The sequence below is a fragment of the Arachis ipaensis genome, chromosome B6 (assembly GCF_059453495.1).
Source record: "Arachis ipaensis isolate K30076 ecotype BB chromosome B6, ASM5945349v1, whole genome shotgun sequence".
Lineage (NCBI taxonomy): Eukaryota > Viridiplantae > Streptophyta > Magnoliopsida > Fabales > Fabaceae > Arachis > Arachis ipaensis.
Window position 1 is genome coordinate 27,404,967 of NC_142441.1, and position 18,316 is coordinate 27,423,282.

Sequence of the window (18,316 nt, forward strand, 5' to 3'; positions counted from 1 at the left end):
AAAAAAAAACAATAATTCCAAAAAACGTTTCATTTTTTTTTTTTTTTTGAAGTATTCTCTTTTTTATTATTTAAAAGAATAAAAACCCGTGAGTGGCTGGTCCTCAGATTTGTGATTATATATAATCAATACTGATGAAAGTTAACAACAGACCAACTATCTAAATTGATATTAACATCAACATTAATTAATTCCTTTAATGGAGACAGAAGAATTAAATATTAATGCAAGGAAGGCATTCTATCAAGCATCACTGAATAACAATAATGGTGGCTTAAGCACCTTACACACTGAAACATGCTATTTTAATTTGACGACCATTTTCATTTTCATTCTTTGTTCGGGGAAATCCCATTACACACAGCCGCTGTGCTTGGAAATCTGGAGTTATGTTGACTCAGAACAAGGACGTTATCCTCTTCATCTTGCTTCAGCTGAAGAACACACTAAGTTAGTGATGAAAGCTCTGGTTATGGTATTGATAAAGATGGTAACACTTCTGCATTAGCGGCGAGACTTCAAATAAATCAAGGTACTATAATGATGCACACACCAATTCTTCAATTATTTTTATTCACATCAGTTATATCTGACCATTTAATATGGAAGCATAATCCAATTGGAAGATAGTATTAATTTGTGGGCTGTTTGGTAATGATATTGATTAGTGTCAATGTAGGGTTAGCTACTAATAAATAGTAATCCAAGAAATGGTGGCATATAGATGGGTCATTAGATCCCGCGCCACCTTGAACAAAAATCAATCTTATTCGAAATCCGAAAATCCATCCTACTCAAAACCCATCTTAATTAAGTCGGATAATTATTCGACCCGACTAAGTAGGAGTGCCATAAGTATCTACGATACAAATTGTATTGTCATTCCTATTTATATATTTCATACATATCATCTCTAGATCGAATTAGGATATGACCAAACAATTATTTCTAAGAATTTATGTCTAATTTGTTCTTCCCTTCCATTTGGGTCGATTTGGTTACCAACAGGGCGAAGCTTAATTGAGACAATAGGGTATAGTTTTTCAAATTTTTTTATAAGAAAAATTAGTAATATTTTTTTAAAAAAATAAAAAATAGTTTAATTGACTCAAATAATTTATTATGATTTAAAGCACTCATGTTCAATCTTCATCTCTTGCTTTTATTGCACAATAATTTTTAGTTTTAAATATTAACTTTCTATTCAACAAGCAACACCCCTTTTACCTTCGAGTTTAAATATAAAAAATTAAGTATTTTTTATTTATTTAATTTAATATTATTTTATATTTTACTGTTTATTTAATTTAATTTTTTATATGATAAAAAATATTAGAATATTCAATAAGTATTGATATTTATTGTATTTGTATAAATTGATAAAAAAAATTCAATAAATATTACAAATTACTAAAAGATTTAGTTCTAATTCAATTATTGAAGATTTCAAGTCATTAAAAATTTGAAGAGTATCATTATAAATTATTTTATATTTTTTATCTGTAGAATTATTTATTTATTATCTTATTAGTAACAAACTTAAAAAATAATTATATTTATAAATTTTATTTTAATATAAATATTATTATTAAATTTTTATGTTAAATTTTTTACCCCTCTAAAATTTTGTTTCAAATTCCGCCACTGGTTACCAAGCCAATTTAAAATTATAACATAGTTTCAAATTATTGAAAGGTTCTTAAAATACTAAAAAGTGTATTTTAAAGATTTAATTATTTATTGGTATGAAACACGGACACTTCGCTGAGTTACCGTATCTGCATGTCGAACCGTGTGTTAATAAAAAATAAAAAAATTTTCTCCGGACACACTTGGACACACATAAATATCATCACGTGTCAGCGTGTCTAGTCTTATTCTTAACATATATTTTTGAAATAAATTTAGATATAGTATATATTATTATTTATTAAAACAAAAAATATTTTAAATACTTGATATAATTAAAATAAGACATTAAAAATAATTAAAAATTAAATTATTTTAATATCAATAAAATATCAAAATATCATTACAATTTATCTAAAAAATACTTTATATTTTATATGTATGCGTGTCCCCGTGTCTTATAAAATTTTAAAATTCACATGTTGGCGTATCCCGTGTCGTGTCGTGTCGTGTCCCGTGTCCGCGTCAGTGTCCGTGCATCATAGGTTGGTTCCTATAATTTTATTAAATTTTTAATTAGGTTTCTATAATTTTTTTTTTGATTGGGTCTTTATATCAAAAACGTTAAAATTAACAAATATTTTTCTCAAAATACATAAGGTCAAGGATCTAGTTAGGTTTTTAATTATGAATACCTTCAATTTGTGAAAAAATATTCAGTTAACTCTAATATTTAGACTAAGAAAAACTTAATTATAAAACTAAAAGCAGTATAGAGATCCAATTGAAAGGGAAAAAAAGATAAGAATCTAATTAAAAATTTGGTAAAGACCAAAAGAGTAATTAAAGCTATTTTTTAATATCGAAATTCATAATTAGGTGTAATATAAATAATAACTAGCTAGAAAATGTAATTTGCCTTATATTTATATAGTTGCCTATATGGTTCTTGTAACACAAATAAACAAAGCTTAAATTATAATAACACTTGGATCTTGTTAGTATCGTTCTGTTCGATGATTTCACTGATCGATTATATATACTGTTTCAGGACACTAAAAGTAACTACATTGATGATCACATTGCACCCAACATTATTACAAAAAGAATGGAGGTTTTGAAAGCAGATTCAAATCTACAAGACAATGCAATGAGAGAACTTTATGAAGCATCAATAAAAGGATGTGTAATGACCTTAAAAGCACTGATCCAAAGGGATCCTCTCATTCTCTTTAGGGTTTCACTCTATCCCTTTCATGAAACCCCATTACACATAGCCTCATTGCTTGGACACCAAGATTTCTGCAAGATCCTTCTAGAAAACAACCCTGCTTTCGCCGTCGAGGTGAACTCAGAAGGACGGTGCCCTCTTCATCTTGCTTCCGCTAAAGGGCACGTGGAGGTTGTGAAGATTTTGTTGCAGATAAACCAAGAAGCTTGCATGGTTAGAGACAACGATGACATGATTCCTCTCCACTTCGCCGCGATGAGGGGACACGCGGCAGCAGTTGAGGAGCTGGTAAGGGCAAGGCCGGAGTCCGTTAAAGAGAGGATTGTGACTGATGATAGCTCCGTTCTGCATTTGTGTGTTCGGTTTAACCATCTTGAGGCCTTGAAATTCTTGGTTGAAACAATGAGACTTGAAGCTGCAGAAGACAACCACCAAATTTTGTGTGCCAAGGACAAAGACGGTAACACTGTTTTGCATTTAGCTGTGAAGAACAGGCAATTTAAGGTACTACTAACCAATAAGTTAATAATTACTCATTTGAAAGTTGATAATAGAGTATACGTTGTTACTTAATGGTAATAACACAATAATTTTGGTGCCCTTTTATGTAGAAAATGAATGATTATCAATGTTAGTAAAATATTACAAGTTTTGCAGAGCATTGAATACTTGCTTTCGGTATCGGAAATGAGTCCAGCAATAAGTGCCTTGAATGAAGTTGGAAATTTATCAGCTTTGGACATGGTGCACTCCTATGCCCTTAGAATTAACCAACTTTTAACCAGAGCAGGAGCACTCTTTGAAAGCTCTTCCAATACGCTTGTTGTACAAGAATCAGAACCCTCATCAACAGACATTGATAATGCACACTCATCCTCATCAGAAGGAAGCATAGGTAGTATTCAGAAAAAATGACTCTGACGTTCTGATAAAGTTAAGAAAATACCCTATAGTTATTTATGTGTGGCTCTTTCTCGAAATTAACAATAGTATATCTAAATCTCTAATAGATACTCCTGCAGAACAACCACAGATGTTGGCAAGCATGGATCTTCAACCACAACCACACCTGCCACTGCGATCAAGCACAGGACAACCTTCAGAGTCATCACAACCTCAAGAAAGCAACATCGCTCCAGCACAATCAGCAGATACTCATGTGGAACAACCTCTGCCCTTGTCAAGCATGGCGCCTCAACAGCAACCACCACAACTGCCACAGCAAAACAACATTCGTCGATCACAATCAGCACCATCCTCGGTAGGTAACAATAATCATCCTTCACCGCCACCACCCCCCTCGTCAACAGAAATAACACCACAAGATGATAAGAACAGCAGATGGAGTAGCCGGGTTGAGCATTTCTGCAAAAAATACCTGATAAGCCAAATCAACTGGATGGACAGCAGTCAACTCATGGTAGCAACAACCGTCATCGCAACCATAACATTCCAATCAGTTCTAAGCCCACCAGGAGGAGTATGGTCAGCAGACACACACGATGGCGGCTACCAATGCAACAGATATGGTTACTGCGAAGCCGGAACGGTGGTTCTAGGTTATGCTCAATCACCAGATTATATTAAATTCATCTTCTTCAACTCTGCTTCATTCTTTTCCTCTCTGTGTGCGCTCTTGTTAATCATAAGCGGGTTTCCACTTAACAATGTAGCTATGAAGTGGATTATGACATTCCTGATGGTGGCTTCTGCGTCCTGCATGCTGCTAACATACATGTGGGCCCTGGGAATGACCAGCCCTGATCATATTTATCATAGGCTTAGGAGTCTCGGGTATTTGTTGGTCGGTTTATGGGGTTTCTTGCTTTTTGTTATTGGCATCTTTCAGATAATAAGGTTCATTCTTTGGCTTAGATCAAGAAGGTCGTCCTCCACTCCCTCAACAACTACTACTCGGAATACTACAAATGCGCACTCACATAGTGGCATCTAATTAAGCTAGTTATTGTCAAAACATGCACATCTATTTTCTAATGTATTACATGGCACTTCTCAGGTTCTTTCACTTTTTTTAGTTAATATTTATGTGCCAACCTAAAACATATCATTCTCATGCGTCGAAGGTAATAAGCCTCTTTGGTGCTATCAGCGTCACTACAAAAATAAGCTTTAGGGCAACGAGGTGAATTTAAGACTGCTCAAAGTACTTTCTGGATATTATAACAAGGATTATGAAAAATGATCCCTCGTCTTTTAAATGATAAACGGAAACTATGTTGAATTGTAGTTCAGATCGTAATCCCTGAAAGCTCTAATTTACGATACAAGCGAATAAACATCGTTCACACAACATAAAGAAGAACGACCATAACCAACGACAGAAATCAGAGAAATTGAGGAAGATATTTTACATATACAGTCCTTCTGGCACCCCTTCTTTCTTCTTGAACATCACTTTATCCTTTGCCTTCTTAAAGTCGGCATGTGTCACCTACAAAACCATAGACAATGGCATCCAAATAATTCAACAAATTTCACACAAAATCATGTACACGTTACAACTGGAATGAAATGATCAATCATCTTGCACATAAACACAACTTTGGTACTTCAAAATACACCAAGGTAAACCTCCACCACATAGGTCGAAATCAATATTTTGCTAAATTCTAATTTGACCTTGTTTGTTTCCAAACAGGAGATATACAGGGTATGGAAATCGCAGAGGTCCGAACGATAAGTACCATTCCCTAAATTTTTTACAGAATTGCATTGTTTTAACCAATAACTGAAAACATGAAAGAATATGATTCGAACCTTCATTCGGCGCTCTCGTAGAGCAAGTAAGCCAGCTTCAGTGCATATTGCTTTTATATCAGCCCCTGAAAACTCATCCTTAGTCATAACAAATTCTTCTAAGTTCACATCATCAGCTAATGTCATCCTTGATGTGTGTATCTACATGAAAACCAGTAGAAGACCTTTTAGTCATGTGATTAAGCAAAATATGCCTATTAAGATATATATAACATGGAATCATCAGAAACAGCATTTCGGTTGTTGCTATCACAAAATTAGTCATCATGCCTACCTGGAAAATGCGTCTCCTGGTTTTGATGTCAGGGAGGGGAAACTCTATCTTCCTGTCTATTCGACCAGGTCTCAATAGAGCTGGATCAAGGCTTTCAATTCTGTTGGTTGCAAGGATCACCTTTACATCTCCTCTTGAATCAAAACCATCTAACTGATTAAGAAGCTCCAACATAGTCCTTTGAATTTCGCGTTCTCCACCTGAGTGAGCATCATACCTGCAGAGTGTGTTAAAATATTAATAAGCAACGGTAATGCAGGATAAGAGTCATAAGCAGGTCTCCACAATATACTCTTCCACCAGTTTATATCCTCCCCCCAATCTTCCCCAGAAACACACAGATAAAATTTGACCAGTCATTGACTCCAAGAGTTAATGTAAAGCTTTTAATTGTACTTCAGTTTTTAATTGGATCAACAGTTTAACAATATCATATGCTTGAGAAGAACAGGACACTCAGTGCTATGTCAACTAACTTGTGCACAATGAGTGTGTTGGATTCAGTGTGTTGCAATTGCCCTAAAACAATATTTATAGAGTAGGCTTTTTAGTATCCTCAAAGGGAATGGCGTGCATTATTACATAGCTAACTTTTAATGACTTAACTATACCTTCTGTGTCTATGTGAGGATCATGCAAGAATGGCTGATCCATTTTCTGTATTCTCTTCTATTGTGTGTGTATATATATATATATATATATTAACAAGATGAAAATAATTCCAAGAAGATCCACCATGTAAACCCAACGCCCTCAAGAAAAAACCAAAGAAAAAAGGAAAAAAAAAGTGAGGGGGAAGGGGGGGTATAAAGTTGGTGTGCAATCATTACCTCTTTGTACCAACTGCATCAATTTCATCAATGAAGACAATTGAAGGGGAGAGATCATCAGCTACCCGGAAAAGTTCCCTCACAAGTTTTGGACCATCTCCCAAGTATTTTTGTATTAATTCACTACCAACAACTCTTAAAAATGTTGCAGATGTTGAGTTTGCAACAGCCTGAAAGAAGAAGAGACTTCGTGTTAGAGCCAACAGCCTATGCATGGCACTTGTGCAGAAAGGAAGAAAGAAGAAAAAAAGAGAGGGGTGGGAAGTGTAGGGGAAAGGTAAGACAATAAGACATAGATTAGTTGGTATTCAACAAATGAAACTATTACTTTTTAACTGAGTTATAGAGTTAATTCTATCTCAGTGACCCAATAAGAAACAAAGATAAATGGCCACCTTTGCAAGCAAGGTCTTTCCAGTTCCAGGTTCTCCATATAAAATGACCCCCTTAGGTGGTTTGATACCGATGTCTTCGTACAGTTCAGGATGTGTGAGAGGAAGCTCAACTGCTTCTTTAATTTCCTGTATCTGGGCATCTAAACCACCAATGTCAGCGTAGGATTCCAAAGGAGCTTTCTCAACCTTCATGACTGAGACCATTGGATCAACTTCATCTTGAAGAAGCCCAACAACAGATAGAACCTGATAAAATGGCAAACATGTTAGGATAATCATTGTATCACCAGCATTTAACTATATCAACCATATAAGAAGCAAAGACTTATTCTAATTCATTTTCACAAACAACCATCCTGCCAATGCCTACATTACTCCGAACATTACTTTCCCCTGCTAGTTATTCAGAATTTATATCATCTTTGTTGGTGATTTAATCGAGTCTTGCTGATTAAAGATACTAGAAACTATACACATCTGTCCCTGTGGTATGAACTGTTACGAGGTAAAAAGACACTAACAATTTTTTTAAAACTAATAATACCTCCCAAAATTGTGTAATTGTGCATTAATGATTCAACAAGCAGCATTTTCCATGAACATATTAGTACTTTTAAGTCTGGAAAGGTTTTATCATATCCACACAATCCAAACACCAAACCCTAATTTCTTCCATCACTCAATCAAACCTCAACAAATAAAGCACAAATAAACATCATATAAAAAGTAATAAACTAAGAGAAACAAAACCCTACCTTGTTATGCATCAAGATGGCGCAACCGGGTTCAAGCTGATCCTTATCGACAAAAGACAAGATTCCAACATAGTACTCAGGGCCAACCGATGACGAAACGATTGCATGATTCTCATCGATGAGCTCCTCCAAGTTTCCGACGGACATGGGCGAACCGCGAAGGTCATCGACCTTGGATCGGTCCTCTTCGGCCTTCTCCTCTTGCGGCTTCAGTCGCTCCTGGTTGGCCACGAACTCCTCCTCCATCAGAAGGTAGTCCTTAATCCTCTCCAGCTTCAGCAGCCTCAGCTTGCACTTCGAAACCGGCGTCACCGTCGGAAGCCGCGCCGCCGCCTCGGGCCCCTTCTGCTTCCGCTGTTTCCTGCCAACGCGAGCTGGCGGCGCCGCCGGCTCGAACTTCTTGTCCTTCTTGTCGCCGCTGTCTGGCTTCCTGTCCCCCGGCATGCCCTGCCGGTTGAGACCGCCCGGAGTTCCCTGACCCATGATCGGTGAGTTTTGGGGAAAAAGTGTAGAGAGAGAAAGTGTGAATGTGAAGATAGTGAGAGAAAGAAAGTGTTGCACTACTCTTAGTGTTTTTTTTTTTTTCGGTCACACACTCCTCTTAGTTTAGGCCAGGCGTCTTCATCGTCCGGTGAAATTAGGTTTGATTTGATCTAGATCTGATCTGAAATATATACCGGACCTATTTGTTAGACTCGAACTCGCTCCTAAATCCGATAAAACTTATACATTTTTGGGCCACGATTATATTGGGTAAAAATCGGGTGAAAATCGGACTGTTTACATTATCTTCTTGTAAGCTAGCATGTGAAAATATTCAAATTTCCAAAACTCTAACTATTATTTGACATGGTAAAATTCACTTAAAAAAATATACGGAAAAGCTCTACATACAAGCGATTAGGGCTTGTAAGCATTACAAGTCAATTAATCCCTAACCCCCTAAAACACGCTGCAAGTGCTACGTCCCTTACACGCGCTATATATAACTACCAAATTTAAAAGATTTGTTTCCTTCTTCGTTCTCCTTCTTTCCACATTTGCTCGTTCTTCTTCTCGCGCGTCTTCCCCTTCTTTTTCGATCGTTCTTTTCTCCTCCTTCCTCACTGGTTTGTCTTCGTCATTGACGTTAGTTCCTCTCTCTGTAACTCCAACTTCGTTTTCTTTTCGATTTTCTGGTTTCTGAAATCAAAGTTTGAACTCGTTTTGAAGATAATGGATGATTCAACCTCGTTTTGTGAACATTGACCGTGAAACTAACGCGTGAACATAAATATGTGGATTGAATCTAATGTATTAGTTTTGATTAATTATCTGCAATTTATAGCAGACGCTCGGGTGTAGATCAGAATTTTTTTGGGTGTATTTTTGGGGGAAGTGTGGGTGTATTTACAGTTTATGGCTTTTTTGTTATTTTAGTTGAGTTGTTGTCGTTCGGGTGTATTAGATCAGACATGATTGGGTGTATTTTTTGTTTTTGACATGGTGTATTCTGCAGCCTCTCTTTGTTGATGACCAGTTTGTTCCCAAGGTTGGAATGACCTTTACCACCCTTGAAGATGCTAGAAAAGTTTACAGGAACTACGCCAAGGCTGCAGGATTTTCTACAAGAGTTCGGAGCACAAATAGGAAGGAAAACGAGATTAAGAATCAATTGATTACATGTAGCAGAGAGGGAAAATGGAAATCTAAAATATCTCAAACAGCACAGGAAACTAAACATGTCCATTCGTCGTACAATAGAGAATAACGAGGAGGCTGGTATTAGACCAAGCAAAATTTACCAATCATTTGTTGCGGCTGCCAGGGGTCATCGCGAGTTAAATTTTATTGAAAAGGATGTGAGGAATTACATTATGAGAGAAGTGCGAGAAGCGTGGGTGTGCTTAAAGACTCATTTGATAGGAATTAGAATGATTTTCTGCTGAATTTTGGTCTTGTGGACAACAAGTGGCTTTCAGGTAATGTTTGTTTAAAATCTGCAGCAGAGGTGTAAATTTATTTTTTTTTTCGGGTGTATTTATAGTCTGTGTTTGGGTATATTCTACAGATCTCTATGAAGACCGTCATATATGGATTCCAATCTATCTGGATCACCACTTCTGGACAGGGATGAGAAGCACACAAAGGAGCGAGAGCATGCATTCTTTTAGGTGTAAAAGTAGTGTTCTTTTGGGTGTATTTCTGAATTTTATTGTATTTCACATTTTACATATATATACATATATATACTTCAGAATCTTGTTTTTATGTTATAAAATACTGTTTGTTTTTTTTTACAACGGTTTAAGGGTTTTAGGTATTAGGGTTTAGGGTTTTAGGGTTTACGGTTTAAGTTTTAGGGTTTACGGGTTAGGGGTTAAGGTTTAGGTTTTAAGTGTTTAGGGTTCAGGGTTTTAGGGATAAAGCATCAGAGGGATAGATTTTTGGGTGTATATTCAACTTTCTTTAGGTGTAAAAAATGGCAGGTTATGGGTGTATATTTGGTTTGATGTTTTTCTTCATATTATAGTACCTGTAATTCATACATTTTGAATACAGTAGAGAGAGTTTAATTATTGAAAGAAATTTTACAATAAACTGGATTATAATTGGAAAATTTTTACAGCATGTGTTCAATTTGTTACAGGACTATATAACATTTACATTAATCAGTGTCAATATCCTTAGAATCTATCTGACAATTTGGTGATGCACCCTTAGCGGCGGGATGTGCATCAGGCCACCAAATCTCAAATCCCTAACAATTATTTTCTTCTCCTCGCTCATGTTTCTGAATTTCTCACTTAACAAATGTGTTGCACACTTAAGGTCTTTGATTTGCTGTAAACAAAGCAAAATTATAGTCAGATATATTTCTCTTATATAAAACTGATTTCATCTAAGACATATATTTGTTCTTACATTTTTTTCAGCTTGGTTTCTGCCTGCCATTTTTTCTGAAATGAAAAATACACCCATAGATATCATTAAGATACACCCATAGATATGAGTCAGATACACCCATAGATATCAGTCAGATATCACTCAAACATGCATTAATATACAAGGTCAAGCAACATTACAAGGTCAAGCAATATACACCCATGGACAAGCAAATATTAGAACAGTTGCAACTGTTGACTATATTACAGTATATCAGTTCAGAAATATACACCCAACAAATTATGCTATATACACCCAACAAAATACTCAATATACACCCACCAAATCACGCAATATACTCCCAAAAATCAGTTACCAGAAGAACTATAACAACAAGAACAGTAACACCTAGAACAACTAAGAAGAACAGAATAACCTAGAAGCAAGAATAACAGTAAAACCTAGAACAAGTAGAACATTAAAAACTGTAAAATGAGACCTAGAACAAGAAGAACAGTAAAACCTAGAAGAACGTAGAAGAACAGTAAAACCTAGTTCTTCGTTTTCGAAATGTGGAAAATATACAATATGAGTAAAATAGTAACGTAACATACCTTGAGTATTATAACTTCGTTTTTTCTGGAGATTGTTGATCGAGAGTTCTATGTTGTGTTGATGGAGAGTTCTAATCTTCGCGACGAGTCCTATCTCTACAGTTTGGAATGTTGCTCGAAAACGGACGGTTTGTGTTTTCTTCGAAGGGCTTGGAGAAGTGGAAGAGTGCGCCATTAAGGAGCGCTATTTTGCGAAGAGCAACCGTTGAGTGGGGCGCGTGTAGTTTACGTTCCATTGAAAGAGAGATGAGTGCGCGTGTGAATGAAGTGTGGGATGGGAACATGTAAAACTTGTAGGGCCATTTTGCTTGTATGTGTAGCAGGCCCGAAAAATATAAAAAGAACCAACCCTTTCCTAAAATTAAAGCATAACTACAATCAATACTAATATTGTCTAATAATACCAAATATTTAAATAAATATAAATAACATAATATTATGCATTAGTCCAAAGTCTTATGCATTTTAAACATAAAACATTAACTTATAGTCTTATAATGACTAATAACACAAAATATTAAGGTTTACAATATTTAAATTTCACATAAGAATAGTCATCATCCATCACTAATAACACAAAATATTAATTGTGTTATGATGACCGGGCCACCGGGCCGAGTTTGGGTGACCCGAGCTATGGCCCCGACCTGACCCGAAATAATGACCGGGTCTATTTTTGAGACCCTTACCGGGCCCTAGACCCAGTAAAATACACCAACTTAGCCCCTAAAAGGTTCGGGGCCGAGCTGGGCCATGAACACCCCTATTTCAGGCTTTCAGCTCGTCTTTTTTTTTTTTTTGCACGACCCTCTTAAGTAAGTTTTATTTTTATCCTCCAATAAATATCGAATCTATCTATCTATAAACCATAGAAACCTCGAGGAGTCTATGCTGATATGGCATTTTCTCGTTTTTTTTATTTATTTCCAAAAAAAAGTGTTTATGAAGTTGAAGAGTTGGACAAAATTTGGTGTCTACTGGTTTACTCTACTGGTTACTTTGCTCTCTCTCTCTCTCTCTCTCTCTCTCTCTCTCTCTCTCTCTCTCTCTCTCTTTCTCTCTCTCTCTCTCTCTCTTTTAGAGTTTCTTTTAAAGGGTGAAAAATGTTGCTATCCGTGGTTGATGTCTACGATGACGATGGTTTCCGGTTTCGAGTGGTTAGGGTTTGCAAGTAATCACAAAATTGTGCTTGTTGCAGACACAAGTCACTGTTTGTACGCCTCCTGCGATATTGCGTGTGAGTCTTGCTCTGGTTCTGCCTATCGCTTGATCCTATTCTTTCTGTATTTTGTTTGTTGGATGATGCAAGGGTTATGGAAGAGGTTCCATTTCAGAGAATTTTAGATAGGATTTTGACTGATGAAGTTTTTCTTTTGGTCCCTTGCCATACACAATCCTCTCGCTCTCTCATACACCCTTTTTCTCTAATCGGAAAGAATTCCAACCCGTGTTGATTGCCAACCGCACATTCTTCCTCGTCACCCTCTTCTTCGCCATGGTCATGCTCGTCTGCTAGCGGCCCAAGGGTTTTCGTTTGTTTCTATTTTTTATGTGTGTGTTTTGTTAAATTTTTTTATTTCTTGCAGTTTTGTTGCAACTAAGTTATATATTCATTTTTTTCTGCATATGATTTGTGAGTTTTCTATTGTGGTTATTAGTATGATTGAGCAGGGTATTCATGGTACTCAACCATTATTTATTGCCAATGAGGGTAAGATTGTCTCATTAGAAGATGATTTCATGCGTTTAACTAGGAGATGCACCATTGAAGATCTTCAAGATAACAATGAAGTCTATATTGGGTTAACGATTTTTAAATTTAGTTGATTATATGATTTATACAGTTTAGTTATGATAATTTTGTTCTCCTGTATTATGAGTAGTGATGAATAATGAAAAGTGGTTGATCTGTTCAGGAGGGTTGTTTTGTGGTGTTTGGAGTAATAACGGCTATTGTCGAAGAGGGACCCTGGTGGTATTCTGCATGTGTATGTGAAAAATCAATTCAACCTGAGGGTGGTGTTTATTATTGTGATTTCCGCATGCATCATGTTCTAACGTGACTCCTAGGTTTGTTTGAACTTCTTTTAGTGTCATTTTATTTTTTGTTGTTTTGAAACCTTTTTTTTTTCCTGTTTTTTCTTTTTTCTTTCATTTTTGTGATATGAGTTTATATAGTTCTGTTGATTTTCTTTACAAGTTTAGGATTAAAATAGCAGTGGAGGATGAAATTGCACATGGTATTTTTGTGTTGTTTGATCGTGAAGCTTCTTATCTCATTAGAAGGTCTTGTGCTAAAGTTTTTGCTGAAGTCCAAAAGGATGCGAGTGTAAGTTATTTTTTTCTTAAGTTTATTAGTTTGGTTTCATGTCGGTTGTATCAATTGATATTGTGCATGATCTATTGTAATGTTAAATGTTTGACACAGGTTATATGTGGTGATACTTATCCTATTGGGTTTCGTGAGTTAATTGGGAAGAAAGTTCTATTAAAGATTGATACTAAACCTGTTGGAGTTGACAAATATTTTGGAACTTTTCGAGTGAAACGAGTTTGTGATGATGCTACTATCATTGCAATGTTTGAGCTCCCCAATTATGATGCTGATGATGAAATCAGTCCTAAAAAGGTTCTGATGTTCATGCCTATCGGTTTTTGTTGTTTATTACCTATTATTTTGAATGTTTATGTTTTTTATATTTTTATCGTGTTTTAAGCAGGAAGAAGAGTTGGTAAAACCAGTGATTGTTGGTAAAGACTCTGCTCATGTTAAGGAAGAATCGCCTATTGTGTTTGAAAAGAAGTTACAAACTTGTGGCCAATGCTCCAATACTAAAAATGGAAGCCCACTGTTGATAGACTCTATTGGCGAGAAAGAAGATGAAGTTATTGGGTTGGATGATATCTGTGCTGAAGTTGACACAGTAAAGGCTAAACCAATGTTAAAAATTGAGAATGACGCTGGTTCAAATAATGAATTCTCATCTAAAATCAATATTTTGCTTAATACACCGACTGATGAGAGTGAGGTAATGCTTAATTACATCTTACATAAGTCATGTTGATGTTAGGTATTAGTTTTTTTTAAAAAAAAAATACATTAATTTCTTTTGTGGTATCTATTCTTGTATTCTTTTTAATTAGCATTCTGAGCTGATAAAAATGTGCTTCTGAGATAGGAGGTGTTGTCTACTCTTGTTGATGGTTCTCTAGTTATTGCTCAAAAATATAAAAAGAAAAAGGTTTTAAGGGATTGCAAAGCGAAGAAGAATTTGAATCCAGAATTTGAGAAGATATTAGCTAAGGAAGGTGTTGCTGCTTTCAATGGTTCCAACAATGATGGTGTTTGACATACTTCAAGTGAGTTGCTGACTTTAGGTTTAAGTGTGATATAAAGTATGTAGTGTTATGTAATGGTGGTTAAAATCTTGTGCTAAAAGTTGTTGTCATGCTGACTTGTTTTGAGATATATGTTTATCTTTTTGAGATGTGTCCAAAGAATAGGATGGTTTATCTAAAATATGGTGGGTTCTTTTGGTATGGCCGAATCTCCATCCACCTACTTGGCTTATTTTGATTTGTAACTGAGGGATTAGGGTTGTTTCTATCATTAGTTGGTTGTCATAATCTCATTGCTCTTGTTTGTACTTGACCTTGCTATGGATTGGATACATTGTCATGTAATTACATTGTTGATGGAGTCAGTTTTAGGATTTGACCTATGCCACTAGATATGATGTAAGATGTAAGATATCTATATGTAAGTACATGAATAAAGTGCAGCAGCTTCTTTGGTTAATATTTTCTGTCTTTTGTACTCAATATCGTGGTTCTGTTTGAGTGTATGGAATATTGTTTGCGATTTTATTTCCTTTGGTTAAATCAGCGATGTTGACTTTTTTTCCCATGTATTCTATATTGAGATGATCATCAAGTTAATGATGATGTGATGTACTTAGAAAGGAGACCGTGAATGCACAGTGAATTCAATGGAATATAGTGATTGGACATGTTGGTGTGAATTTTATCTTTATGTTGCATATGTAGTTGGTCGTTTGGGGCTATGGGTTTCGGTGTTTCAGTAGGTTAGTTATAGCTAGACAATCCATGGTTGAATTATAAAAAGGATTTACGAGCTAATGTATATATATAGATTAGACATATATCAGTATTTTCTATTGGTTCTAAAGTTATTGTCATATATATAGTTCAGTATATTGAAATGGTTTTGGTTTTTTTATTTTTCTCTTGTTCTTATCTTCTTTATGTAGTTTCAACAAGGAAGTATTAGTTTGTTTACTTTTCAAGAAGATAAAATTGAGTTTGATTTTGAGATTCTTAAGTTTTATGTAGATTTTTATAAAAAACATAGTGATATCTCAGATGTGTGGTAGGACAAAGTTGCATTGAAAAAATTATTAAAAAAAAAAACGAAGCCACGGTAGTGATGCTAGCAGAGGTTAGTTACAATTTTTTTTATTATCAATTATCTATTTAGTTAATAATATTTCATGTATAATGGATTATTTGTTATGTATGAGTGTTATTATTTGTTTGATTTTTTATGTTGTTTTATTAGTTTGAGTGTTTGTTTATGGATTCATATTTTATTTTGGATTTTTTCCTGTGTAAATTGGTATTATTCTGTTTTTGTAAGTTTACTTGAAAGATAGTAATTCTATTTTAATTACTTAATTTGTTTTAATTTATGTTTATTTATAACTATTTGTATGTGTGCGTGTATGTATATATATAAACTTTTTTTTATATTATTTTGATATTAGGAAATTTAGCTAATTCTCAACAAAGTGTTCCTCCTTTCATTTCATCAGTTATTCCATCAGGTATGTTCCTTTTAAGTTGTTTTCTTATACAAAAATTGATTATTTACTCTATTTAAATCTAAAATTGATTTTTTCTTCTTTTTTTTTTTTAAGATGAATCAGAAATATATGATCCTTCTTTCAATTCTTTGAATCATAGTGCAACTCCTATTGACCATCCACTTTTTTTCCAAAGTGAAGCACAAGGTATATTTAGATTTTAACAAGTAATATGTATTCATTATGCTCATAGCATCACCTCTTTTGTATTTTATATTATTTATACTTCATATATTTACATGACAATATGATATGCATGTTATTTCAAACTTATTAAATTTTATTGATTTTATCTTGTTTTTAGTGTCAGTAAAATACATGTTTATAATATCCTTAGAAAAGTAATAATTATGATGAAGAAACATTCGAATTGTAATAATTATAATATATCTTGTGATTTATTATGTGTATATTTGTATGTCTTTAGTTGTAATATACTTATAATGAAGTTAATTGAACCAATTTTGCAAATATGCTTGATATATATAATTAATTTTGTCAATTTAACATAATAAATTAGGTATACCATATTTTATGTCAATTTTGTTAAATTGCTAATTAATATGTATTATTTAAAGAAGTTAAATTTTTCTATGTGTTTATAAATTAGTTTAAATTCTTTTATTCTTTTGTTTTTTATTGTTGTGTTTGTTAGGTTGCCTTGATATTGAAGATCCCAATTATGAATGTTCATATTGTGGTGCATCATTTTGGTTATTGGAACGTGTGAAAAGAGATTCACGAGTCAATGAGCCTATTTTTACCCTTTGTTGTTATAAAGGGAAAGTACAATTACCATATTTGTAGAGACTGCCAGAATTTTTATCTAATTTAATAAATGGTTCAGATAGAAAATCTTTATATTTTCAGAAGAAGATTCAATCATTCAATAGTATGTTTGATTTCACATCCCTTGGTGGTAAAGTGGTCAGTTCAATTAATGATGGAAATGGTCCTCCACAGTTTATTATAAGTGGTCAGAATTATCATAGAATTGGAAGTTTATTCCAGAGTTTGGACAAAATCCAAAATTTGCACAGTTGTATATATATGATACAGAGCATGAGCTAAGTTATAGACAACAAATTTTTAGGTATGTATTTAACATAATATTTTAATGTTCTCAAATTTTAATTTACATGAATTATGAAACATTTATTATTTAGTGAATTGTAAATGTTGTGTTGATATCTTTTATTTATTTTATACAGAGATAGATAGAGAATTGATAGTTGATTTGACCCAAATGATTGATCAATATAATGTGATAGTGCAAACATTTTGGAAAGTGAAGGATTTTTATGAGTATAATGAAAATGAAGTATTTAGTTTGAGGTTGTTTAGTCAAAGAATTCTGATGCAAGAGTTTATAACCATCCATCATGTGATGAAGTAGCTGCTTTGGTTATTGGTGATTTTGATTCTTTTGATTATGGTCATGATATTAACGTGAAGTCAAGATCTGGTGAATTGCAACGAATAAGTGAAACTCATGCTTTGTATTGGCCACTGCTATATCCTCTACTTTTTCCTTATGGTGAGTATGGTTATCAATTGGGTATTCCTTATCGAAGAATGGAAAATGTAAATGTTGTTGGAAGAAGAACCCGGGTGTCTTTACGAGAATTTGTTTGTTTTCGATTGCAAATGAGGGAGTATGAAGAGAGTATTATTCACAAATCTAGGCATTTGTTCTAACAATTTGTTGTTAATTCCTTTTCTATGATTGAATTACAAAGATTGTTTGAAATTCGGAAAAAAAAAAACAGTACAATTAGAGAAGAGGTGCTCCAAGGAATAGAAGAAGCAAAGCAATGTGGAGATATTGAGGCATCATCAATTGGTAAACGAGTGATTTTACCATCTTTTAATGGGGATAAACGTTATATGTTTAATAATTGTCAAGATGCTATGACAATTTGCAAATATTTTGGTTATCCAGATTTGTTTTTGACACCCACATGCAACCCAAATTGGCCTGAATTTCAAAGATATACCGATCGTGAAAGAATATCAATTGCTAATCGTCCAGATATTTCTTGTCAAGTTTTTCACGCTAAAA

General features: G+C 34.2%; 2 protein-coding genes and 1 long non-coding RNA gene across 5 annotated transcripts; 1 reads left to right on the top strand and 2 right to left on the bottom strand.

Moving 5' to 3' along the window:
• Positions 1-274: 274 nt before the first annotated feature.
• Positions 275-4,931, top strand: LOC107648037 (uncharacterized). Of its 2 annotated transcripts, none has more exons than XM_016352065.3 (4): positions 275-532; positions 2,681-3,364; positions 3,518-3,755; positions 3,871-4,931. In XM_016352065.3, the coding sequence occupies exons 2-4, from the start codon at positions 2,738-2,740 to the stop codon at positions 4,812-4,814; spliced, it is 1,809 nt and encodes a 602-aa protein (XP_016207551.1). In that variant the 5' UTR covers positions 275-532; positions 2,681-2,737; the 3' UTR covers positions 4,815-4,931. The 2 variants fall into 2 exon arrangements, with proteins under 2 accessions (XP_016207551.1, XP_020959981.1); XM_021104322.2 differs by having other exon boundaries at positions 3,883-4,931.
• Positions 4,932-5,008: 77 nt separating this feature from the next.
• LOC107648038 (26S proteasome regulatory subunit 4 homolog A) lies at positions 5,009-12,222 on the bottom strand. Of its 2 annotated transcripts, XM_088489571.1 has the most exons (7): positions 12,146-12,222; positions 7,893-8,492; positions 7,138-7,383; positions 6,743-6,912; positions 5,913-6,129; positions 5,639-5,779; positions 5,009-5,312 (listed from the first exon to the last, which is right to left on the bottom strand). In XM_088489571.1, the coding sequence occupies exons 2-7, from the start codon at positions 8,373-8,375 to the stop codon at positions 5,229-5,231; spliced, it is 1,341 nt and encodes a 446-aa protein (XP_088345697.1). In that variant the 5' UTR covers positions 8,376-8,492; positions 12,146-12,222; the 3' UTR covers positions 5,009-5,228. The 2 variants fall into 2 exon arrangements, with proteins under 2 accessions (XP_088345697.1, XP_088345696.1); XM_088489570.1 differs by lacking the exon at positions 12,146-12,222 and having other exon boundaries at positions 5,009-5,404; positions 5,459-5,779; positions 7,893-8,477.
• LOC148554961 (uncharacterized) lies at positions 10,694-11,427 on the bottom strand. The gene is made up of 3 exons (XR_015885960.1): positions 11,372-11,427; positions 10,797-10,831; positions 10,694-10,715 (listed from the first exon to the last, which is right to left on the bottom strand). It is a non-coding gene; the product is annotated as an uncharacterized LOC148554961 (long non-coding RNA).
• Positions 12,223-18,316: the final 6,094 nt, after the last annotated feature.

What these genes read in the sequence shown, in the direction of transcription:
- LOC107648037 (XM_016352065.3), top strand. Translation starts at nt 2,738, where the DNA reads ATGGAGGTTTTGAAAGCAGATTCAAATCTACAAGACAATGCAATGAGA. An exon ending in TGAAGAACAGGCAATTTAAG is followed by an intron (nt 3,365 to 3,517) that starts GTACTACTAACC and finishes CAAGTTTTGCAG; the next exon opens with AGCATTGAATACTTGCTTTC. An exon ending in CTCATCAGAAGGAAGCATAG is followed by an intron (nt 3,756 to 3,870) that starts GTAGTATTCAGA and finishes AATCTCTAATAG; the next exon opens with ATACTCCTGCAGAACAACCA.
- LOC107648038 (XM_088489570.1), bottom strand. Translation starts at nt 8,375, where the DNA reads ATGGGTCAGGGAACTCCGGGCGGTCTCAACCGGCAGGGCATGCCGGGG. An exon ending in GATGCAGTTGGTACAAAGAG is followed by an intron (nt 6,130 to 6,742) that starts GTAATGATTGCA and finishes CACACTCTGCAG; the next exon opens with GTATGATGCTCACTCAGGTG. An exon ending in TATTGATTTCGACCTATGTG is followed by an intron (nt 5,405 to 5,458) that starts GTGGAGGTTTAC and finishes TTTATGTGCAAG; the next exon opens with ATGATTGATCATTTCATTCC.